We start from the raw sequence: 10,211 nt of genomic DNA on the forward strand, positions 1-10,211 counted from the left end.
GGAAAGACGGGTACAAGTCGCTGTGTGCTCACCCACATCCTTAGCCCAGATTTCTGCACTGCCACTATTTCTGCTTATTTCAGTGTCAGGTGCCAAATGCTAAAGAGGAATGCATTATTATAATCTCTCTTTCTCCAAGAAGAGACTGTACACTGGGGCGTATTAACAGTTTTGTCATACAAGCCAGGAGGAGGGAAACGTTTTCCGCCCTCCTAATCCAGGCTAGAAAGTTTACAATTCTTGGTGGACATGACTTGCTGCGTTATGTTGGTTTCTGTCCATGTAACGAACATGCAAACTGGTCAGAAACAGATTGTATGTAGGTTAATCCTAAATGGTCCCCTGTTCTGTGATTGTTGCTTGAAATAGAAATTTCCTTTACAGGTAAAAGTTTTGCCAGTAATTCCTTAGGTTTTGTCACCTCAAAGGGTTTGGTTTCTGGTAAATATGGAGTATTTCAAAATGGGCTACATAAAATGGATATGTGCTTAAAAATAATTATTGGGAAGAAATTAAGCAGCTGGAAGTTGGGAGTGGGAGAGCTTGTGTCATTGCCCAACATACTAGGTCGCTAACTCCTCCATTTGTTACCAACTCTTCACTTATTGGTACCATGCCTATAAGCAAATCATTGCTCAAAAGTGCATCATAGAGACAGCCAGTGAGCTACAAACCACGGTTTAAATGATGCGGTAATGACAGAGGAGCAATGCATTTTCTGGGGATTAATAGCCAGCTGGGGCAAGACGAAGGTCCTCAGTGTTGCCAAGGGTTATTAACCCCAGCTGGTTTTTCAATCCTAAATTGCCTACAATATGGCAGTGATTGCTATTACATGAGTAGATTGCTGTATGGGAGAGGAGATTATTTTGAACATAAGAACAATACTATTGTTATATAAAGAGCACAACTGGAAGCATTTAACTTTGGATGTGGAATCCCTATTACAACTCTGCCCATGATTGCTTTTCGTAAGTTATTAAATATTCACCTGTGCCATGCCTCTGACCTATTGCGCAGGACTTGGGTATCTTTGATGCTGACTCTGCTCATCAGTCTAATAAACCACATCTTCCATTCCTTGGAACTCCAGAGCATTCTTTAAAAGTGAGGAAAATGCATTTTTGCTTTCCAAAAAGGGTGAAAGAAACCTTGCTTTTGGAGAATGCATCTAAAACAAAGAACAGACTGATCTAGGAGAGGTGGTGTTACATGCTGTTTGCTTACCTTAAGATTTGCTAGCGCCCCAGGCTACATCCATGCACACGGCTAGTTCGATTGAGGAGGTAAGAGCGTGTCAATATCCCCTTCACAGGAACTGTAGCCCTCATTTTATATCACTACCACCCTTTACAACTTCCTGAACTGCTTACTCTAGTTAAAGGGAGAAAGGAAAGGGTGTCCAATTCAATAATGGAAAGTTCTTTCCTAATTGCCATCAAATGGATGGTACATGGAGTGAGAGGATTGTCAAATGACCAAAGCATTAGACATGTTCATTCACCCTTCATTCATGTGGTCAGACATCCAGTATTGATTAAGCTCTCCTAAGCACATTGTTCTAGGTTCATAGACATTATATTCCATAGAATATGCCTTCCATGTTTGTATCATATAGTTGGGGAGAAAAGTAATAGAGAAAAATTAAACAACAATGTGAACCTTCCAAAAAATATGTCAGATACAGTCTCATCTCAGTCTTGCTGAATCGGAATCTCTGAGCCTGATCTCAGGTGTGTCTGAAGTTCAGCAACCACCAGAAACGACAGTCAAGATTGGTGATGAGGGTGAGCGTGGTGGCGCATGCCTGTGATGCCAGCACCTTGGGAGGCTGAGGCAGGAGAATCACTTGAGGTCAGGAGTTCAAGACCAGTCTGGCCAACATGGAGATACCCTGACTCTACTAAAAAAATACAAAAATTAGCCGGACATAGTGGTGCTTGCCTGTAGTCCCAGCTACTTGGGAAGCTGAGGCAGGAGAATCACTTGAACCCAGGAGGTGGAGGTTGCAGTGAGCCAAGATCACACCATTGCACTCTAGCCTGGGCAACAGAGTGACACTCCATCTCAAAAAAAAAGATTGGTAATGTGATGAATGGAAAATATGAGAAATCAAACTGCAGCCAAGAGCAGGAAGGGCAAAGGAAGGAAGTGAAAGAAAATTCCCTTGAAGAAACATGTTAATCCACATTTTACATCCTAGAGTTCAAATGCTATCTATGATGCATTAAGAAACTTGCATATTTATAAATGCAGAATCTGTAAGACAGAAGCATTCCATCTAGAAAGATTTTGATGCAGAGCTGCAGTTTGCAAACTATTTATCAAAGACATGACTTCAAGAGTGGTAATATTTTCTATCAATTTTTTATTGAACTTGGAGATTAAAGAAAACTTCTTCATTGGAGGTTTGGGAGCATGGAAACACATAAGGAGAATATAATTATAATCCTTACACACAGGATCTCATTACTAGAATTTCTCTTGTTTCTACCAGTGAGGATGGCAAGGAAATTAGATTGAAATCACCAGGTACACCCACGATTTTATGAGCAGAAGTTTCCGAATTGTAGAAAAACACTTCTCAAACAAACAAAAAATCCAACTTTTAGTTAAAATGAAAATGCTAAGAGAGAAGAGATCATTAGAATAACACCCAAAAAAGAATTTTCCCAAATGAGTAGAGTTGTTTATTCTGGAGGGTAGGAGTAGAAAGAGAGAAACGTTCAAAGATACTGTAACTTTAAGTATATAAAAGTTGCATACATATGAAAGTTACGTACTATGTCCTGCCCTTACCATGTAGAGAAAAAAAGGGTTTATCTAATAGAGAAAAAAATTCTGCCACAGGGGAAAAAGTACTTTGTAAAAAATATTTAAGCAAAATTATTACAGTCCAACCTGTTGGACTGGACTCATGAGGCCCAACATTGGATTATAGACAGTGACGTACTGGTAGATTTTTACTAACTACTCTCTGGGAAGGAAAAAGAGCCCTGATGCATAGCATTTGCCACTGATTTCAAGTCACCACCACGATTGTCACGGAATACAGAGCTGGGAAGAGATGCCAGGTCCCACACCATTATGTAGCATTTCCTCTTACAGATACAATAGACATAAATCACATCCTGAGCACAGATAATAGTCAAATGTAATAAAATAGCAAGCATGTGGTTTTGAGTATTTATTACCCTTTTTTTAGAAATATAATTTACTTAAAGTTTACATTTGTATAATTTAAGTTGTAATAATGGCTCTGTTTGACAACCGGCACCGAAAAGTCTTGAAATCATTAACAGTTGGGTCTCAAGGGCCATCATGAGCCAGTTAGGACCCAGCACTGGGTAGATCTAACCATTGTATCCAATAGAAGAGAGCCACAGAAGCTTCAGTTCTCCAAGCAGCCTTCATGAGTCACTCTTAAATATTTTAACGTTGACTTTTATCAACAGTTAATATGAGATCCAATTAAACAAAGAGAGCTTTGGCTGAGAAACTCTGTTAAAAACACTGTTTGGCTGTAGGTCAGTGGTTCTTAACTGGGGTGATTTTGTTCCCCTGGGGACACTTGGCCATAACTACAGGCTTTTTTCTTTTCTTTTTTTTTTTTTTTTTTTTTTTTTTGAGATGGAGTCTCACTCGATTGCCCAGACTGGAATACAGCGGCGTGATCTCGGCTCACTGCAACCTCCGCCTCCCAGGTTCAAGCAACTCTCCCGCCTCAGCCTCCTGTGTAGCTGGGATTATAGGCACCTGCCACCAAGCCCGGCTAATTTTTTGTATTTTTAGTAGAGACCAGGTTTCACTCAGTTGGCCAGGCTGGTCTTGAACTCCTGACCTCATGATCTGCCCGCCTTGGCCTCCCAAAGTGCTGGGATTACAGGCCACCACGCCTGGCCGGCATCTTCGATTGTCACAACTGAGAGAGGGTGCTATTGGCATCTAGCCAGGGGCCAGGGACGCTGGCCAAACATCCTACAATGCAGAGGACAGGCCCCCCCCACCCCCGCCCCAACTCAGAATGTTGACAGTGCTTAGGCCGAGAAACCCTGCTGTGAGTCTTGTGTAATCTGTGAAATGTAATACAATTGTTTTTTTCTTTTTGAGACAGAGTTTGGATCCTGTTGCCCAGGCTGGAGTGCAGTGGCGTGCTCTCGGCTCACTGCAACCTGCGCCTCCCGGGTTCAAGCCACTTTTCTGCCTCATCCTCCTGAGTAGTTGGGATTACAGGCACCTGCCACTATGCCCAGCTAATTTTTATTGTTTTTAGGATTTTTAGTAGAGACAGGGTTTCACCATGTTGACCAGGCTGGTCTCAAACTCCTGATCTCAGGTGATCTGCCCACCTCGGTCTGCCAAAGTGCTGGGATGACAGGCATGAGCCACCATGCCTAGCCAATACATTTCTTTATAACTTACTACCAGTTTCTCTCCTAAAACATTTCCCTCTATCTGATAAGAATTTTGTAATCCATCATGTTTCTCCTTTGTCCTTCACTAGCAGTAACTATATTAATTCTTTGCTTGCTCCTTTTTAGGACTTTTTGGGATTTTTTGTTTTTATTTTAACCTTATTATACACAGTCTTTTATTAATGAGACAAATTCTCCTTAGAAATAGGAAGAAGATAAATGGATGGATGGATGGATGGATGGATGGATGGATGGGTGGATGGATGGATGGATGGATGGATGCTTGGATAGGTGGATGGATGGATGCTTGGATAGATGGAAGGATTGATGGATGCCTGGATAGATGGATGGACAGATGGATGGATGCTTGGATGGATGGATGGATGCTTGGATAGATGGATGTCTGGAAGGATGGATGGATGGATGCTTGGATGATGCATGGATGGATGGATGGATGGATGTGGATGGATGCTTGGATGGATGGATGGATGGATTCATGCTTGGATGCTTGGATGCATGGATGCATGGATGGATGGGTGTGTGGGTAGATGGATGAATGCTTGAATGGGAGGAAAAAGTTAAAAGAAAGAGGAAATTAAAAAGTAAGGATGAAATTTTGCCTTGAAATGCAAAACGCCGAAAATAATTGGGTGGCTGCCAGTATAACTCTTAAAAACTTTATATGAAATATATTTAAATAAATACTTTTACTTTCAGAGAAAAAATGATCCCTATGCTCTTGCATCGCTGGTGTCCTTTGAAGTTAAGAAGATGCCTTATAAAGACCAACCAGCAAAACTCCCAGAAGGAAGCATAGCAGTGAGTATCTTTAAATATATATAGGCACAAATAATTTAATTGAAATAATTGTTTTAATCACTGTCTAGCTTGTGTGAGGCTTTAGTGTTTACATTGACTTGAGAAAAATTTTCCTCTTCAGCTCACCAATTTCTTACTTTAGTCTGGAAATTTCCTAGTGCCTTTTGATCTGGTTTTTGAAATTTCAATATAAATGTCTACCCCAGAAAATTAAAGGGCAGGACTAATACCATTTTTAAATGAAGACATTTTGTTCAGAGAAATTCAGATAGCAGTTATCATTACAATTAAATCGTACTGATTCTTTCATTTTAAACAGCACGGTGAGTCAAGTAAGAAGAGAAGAAATTCCTTCTTAGGGAGAGTAGGCCATGGAGCAGTCGCATGGCTTTGGATAGTCATTTTTTCTTGCTATGCAAAGAACTTTAATTTTGACCTAGAAGGGAATAAAAAAGTCTACTCTGATCTTCAATAGAATGAAATGTCTTTTTTTTTTTTTTTTTTTTTTTTGAGAAGGAGTCTCGCTGTGTTGCCCAGGCTGGAGTGCAGTGGTACGATTCGGCTCACTGCAACCATTGCCTCCCAGGTTCAAGTGATTCTTCTGCCTCAGCCTCCTGAGTAGCTGGGACTACAGGCACCTGCCACAATACCCAGCTAATTTTTGTTTTTTTTATAGAGACAGGGTGTCACCATGTTGGCCAGGCTGGTCTCGAACTCCTGACCTTGTGATCTGCCCACCTCAGCCTCCCAAAGTGCTGGGATTACAGGCATGAGCCAGTGTGCCCGGCTGAAATGTCTTTATTAAAAACTGAAACTACTAAACATTACTGACACCCAAATATCTGCCACAGAACAACTCTGATCATCCTCTGCCACCCAGCAAGGCCATGCAAAGGGGATGAAGGAATGAATGACAAGACCAGCAGGCACCATCACCAAAGCTCTGCCTTTTCAGTTATTTGTGAAGGTAGTCAGAGACTTTTGAAAAACATAGTGCTCCAAAAAAACAATGTTAGAATTCTACCTTCATCCCTTGGTAGCCAGTGGATATTTCCCATCCACAGCTTGAACTCTTGGTCCCCCAGACCTTGTTACTCAAAATGTGATTGCAGATCAATGGCATCAGCATCACCTGGAGGTTCTTAGCCCTGCAGAAACAGACCTCTCCAGATCCACTGAGTCAGAGTCTGCATTTCATCAAAATCATCAGGGCATTCCTAGGCATGGTCAAGTTTGAGAAGCACTGCTTTGGATGGTAGATAAGTTGATACTATTGTCATCTCTTTCTAGCCTAGATCATAAACTTAATTATAACACTGAATCTTTCTAACCTAGTCTACTTTCAGTTATCTGAATTAACCACTTGATTTGTGATTCTCTACACTGAGTATACAGCAGAATCATCACTCATGCAACTTAAAAAGTACATACATGCTAAGACTTCCCCGCAAATATTCAGTAGGTCTGGGATGGGACCCTGACACTGTGCTATAAAAGTCTTATGAGGGGCAATTCTGCAGCGAAGCCAGGGTTGAGAGCTTCTAGCACAGGCAGGTGGCCTAGAGGAAAATCCAAGGTTTTCAAGATAGAATCACCTGGGCTTGATCCTGGCCCTGCCTTGCTCTAATTAGGAAACCTTTGGGAAGTCACTTTGCCTCTCTGAGACAGTCCACCACATCCACCTGATGGAATTGTTAACAAGGTCAATAAGATTATCTGTATAAAGCTCTAGCACTGTACCTGGAACAAGTTAGTCTCAAATCTCAATACATGAGAGTAACCTCTCAAAATGTCTCCCCTTCTCTGGCTAAGTCCAGTAAGTCCAAATTGAAAACGGCAATTAAGATTTACACAGTTGTGGGAGGATCACTTGAGCTCCGGAGTTCAAAGCTACAGTGAGCTGTGATCATGCCCACTGCACTCAACCTGGGCAACAAAGCAAGACCTCGTCTCAAAAAAAAAAAAAAAAAAAAAAGAAAAGAAAAAAGAAAAGAGAAGGAAAAAGAAAAGAAAGATAGATATGTGCATAGTCAAAATATTTCAGTAAACTTCGGTGGTATTTAAAGCAAGCACAGCCACATCTTTCTTCATTTACACCACCTCTCTTTCTTTCCAGCGATGTCCTCTGTATTTTGGATTTATGTTCAACCTAGAAAACAGGCTTTGGGATTTTAATATAGAAGTGTCATGTAAAAATGTTCAAAGGTTTATAGCTCTAAGGGAAATAAATCTAGGTCCTTTTGTTTTTTCCAAGCACCTGTTCCCTAACAGAAACACATGTTACGGTTGATTCCATCAACAGGATTGCATCTTTCAGCGCTGGCTACAGGTGACAGCCTGCTGTTCTCAACTCATCTCAAAAGATCCACAAAATAATCTGATACATGCTTTCCCCAGCCCTACCACCCTATTATTGAATTGCCAAAAAAAAAAAAAAAAGACTTTTTATCTGATGTAGGAGATTTACCACACCAGTTATGTAAAGGTTATTGGAAAAAGATCCAGGAATGGAAACAGTTTCAAATCTCCCACAGCTGACCAACTGGAGAAGACCTTGCCAGTGCAAAGTTAACTATGCAACACACAGGGAAATGCTGCCTTACCGTGGCTTGATGTGAGGGAAGAACTCTGAGTGGAGCTGGCAGATGTTGTTTTATAGTGAGCTCTTTTCAAAGGTCTTGTCATTCTTCTCTCGAAGGGAGCCCAGCAGGGCCAAGAGGGTGGCTCACACCTGTAATCTCAGCACTTTGGGAGGCCAAGGCAGGCAGATTGCTTCAGCTCAGGAGTTTGAGATTAGCCTAGGCAACATAGTGAGACACTGCCTCTACAAACAAACAAACAACAACAGCAACAACAACAACAACAAAAACATAAAATTAGCAAGGCGTGGTGATGCTCGCCTATTGTCCCAGCTACTCAGGAGGCTGAGGCAGGAGGATTGCTTGAGCCTGAGAGGCAGAGGTTGCAGTGAGCCGAGATCACACCACTGCACTCCAGCCTGGGCAACAGAGCAAGACCCTGTCTCAAAGAAAAATCAAAAAATAAATAAATAAATAAATAAAAATTTTTAAAAAGCCCAGCAGAAAGGCAATTGCTTTAAGGTAGTGGAATCCATTGGAACTGGTGGTTTGAGAAGCATCAGAGCTCTGATCTGCGCCTGAGGAAAGTCATTCTTTGTTCCTTCTTCTAAATGAGACTAACTACTAATTGCTTGTTTTCCTAGACCTTTTTGTGTGATGATTAGTTTGTTCGTACTCCCTTTTCAGCATGGTCATAATTCAGCCATCTCTTCAGGCCTGTATTAGCTTTACTTACGGAAGAAAATCACAGTTCCCATTTGCTGCTTGCATAGTATCTGTGTTTGTAACAGACAAAATTCCTCATGTCATGTGATGCTTGTCATGTCCAGAGACAAGGGAAAGATTGCATGATTCAAAGAAATATGCCTGAACACTGAATCATTATACTGCCACAGAAGAAATTGAAATTCAATTATTTGAACACTTTTTTGGCTCACCAGGGAACTTTGGCCTTTGCATGCCATACAAGTAACCCCCAATTCTATAATTTACATCTAGCAGAAAGTGGGATTGTCTAGTGTAATTCCAAAGGTGGTTATTACAAAATATTTCATGAAAATCTTTATTTAAAAACTCGTATATAAACTGTGAACCCATTTGGTTTTCAGAATTGTTAGCAAAACTTCAGTACCTTAATATGGAACTCTTATATTAAACAATTATTTGGAGTTGAAAGTTATGATGGGAACTGCTTGTCTCATAGGGAAGCTGTTTAAATGTTGTCAAAATGTGGGCTCAGCTAGTCCACTTCATGTGATTATTTTGTTCTAAATGGCAGTGTAGGTAGGGTGTCTTCGTATGTTTATTTAAAACATTCTTCTGACCCCACTGGAGTGTGTTTACACAAGATTTTGTGATACATAAATAGAGACGTCAACATTAATTACCGCTGCAAATACAAGGGAGCTTTTTCCTTATACCTTGGTATTTTTTGTCAAAATATACAGAAACATATCATAAATGTCCACAATAAAATGTAGGCATATTAAAGGTTTATTTATGGTCTTTCCTCCATAATAAAAAACAACAAGATTTATGACATGATGAAGGTAAGATTAAATGTTCCCTACTTAGAATCATTTTAAGAAAATCTAAACCACTTACAATTTATGAATACTACTTTCTAAAATTGCAGATAATTATAATAAAGTGATTTATTAAACTTACTTAAAGCTATTTTTAAAATAGCTAGAAGTTTTTGATAAATAAAACTGTATTAAAATATTTTATTGACTAACTGGCATAAGATTGAATAGTTTTTCCTAAATTTAAGTACTCCAATTACTCAACATGAAACTTCTTTCTTAAAGCAATTGAAATATCTTATCACAAGCTCCTGTGCTGAAAGTAAACCTTTAGTCCTAAATATGCTTTGTCTTATGCCCTGAGTCTACCAAGAATCTTATAATGGGCCAGGTGTGGTGGCTCACACCTGTAATCCTAGCACTTTGGGAGGCCAAGGTGGGTAGATCACCTGAGGTTGGAAGTTTGAGACCAGCCTGACCAACATGGTGAAAGCCCATCTCTACTAAAAACACAAAATTAGCCAGGCACAGTGGCTCATGCCTGTAATCCCAGCTACTCAGGAGGCTGAGGCAGGAGAATCTCTTGAACCTGGGAGACAGAGGTTGCGATAAGCCGAGATCACAAGATTGCACTCCAGCCTGGGCAACAAGATCAAAACTCTGTCTCGAAAAAAAAAAAAAAAATCTTACAATGAAAGACTTGGGTCATTCAGGCCATCTCGCCATTGTGTGAAATTATACAGAATATTTCTAGAACTATGCAGTCCAAGATGGTAGCTACTTGGCTAGCGGAACTGAAGAACTTGTGGTCTTATTTCATTTTCATACATTTCAATGTAAACTTAAGAACTGAAGCAGTAGACAGTATTTTT

The 10,211-nt window shown here is 40.3% G+C and overlaps 1 protein-coding gene across 2 annotated transcripts in view; it reads left to right on the forward strand.

The window, feature by feature from the left end:
* The window catches only part of ITGA8 (integrin, alpha 8), a 221,353-nt gene that overhangs the window by 200,227 nt on the left and 10,915 nt on the right, over positions 1 to 10,211 (forward strand). For both annotated transcript variants that reach the window (XM_011968109.1, XM_011968110.1), the window contains one exon: positions 5,133 to 5,234. In XM_011968109.1, the coding sequence (XP_011823499.1) occupies positions 5,133 to 5,234 (102 nt within the window). The remainder of the gene's footprint in view (positions 1 to 5,132; positions 5,235 to 10,211) is intronic.

This window comes from Mandrillus leucophaeus, unplaced genomic scaffold (assembly GCF_000951045.1).
Source record: "Mandrillus leucophaeus isolate KB7577 unplaced genomic scaffold, Mleu.le_1.0 Scaffold83, whole genome shotgun sequence".
Taxonomy (NCBI): Eukaryota; Metazoa; Chordata; class Mammalia; order Primates; family Cercopithecidae; genus Mandrillus; species Mandrillus leucophaeus.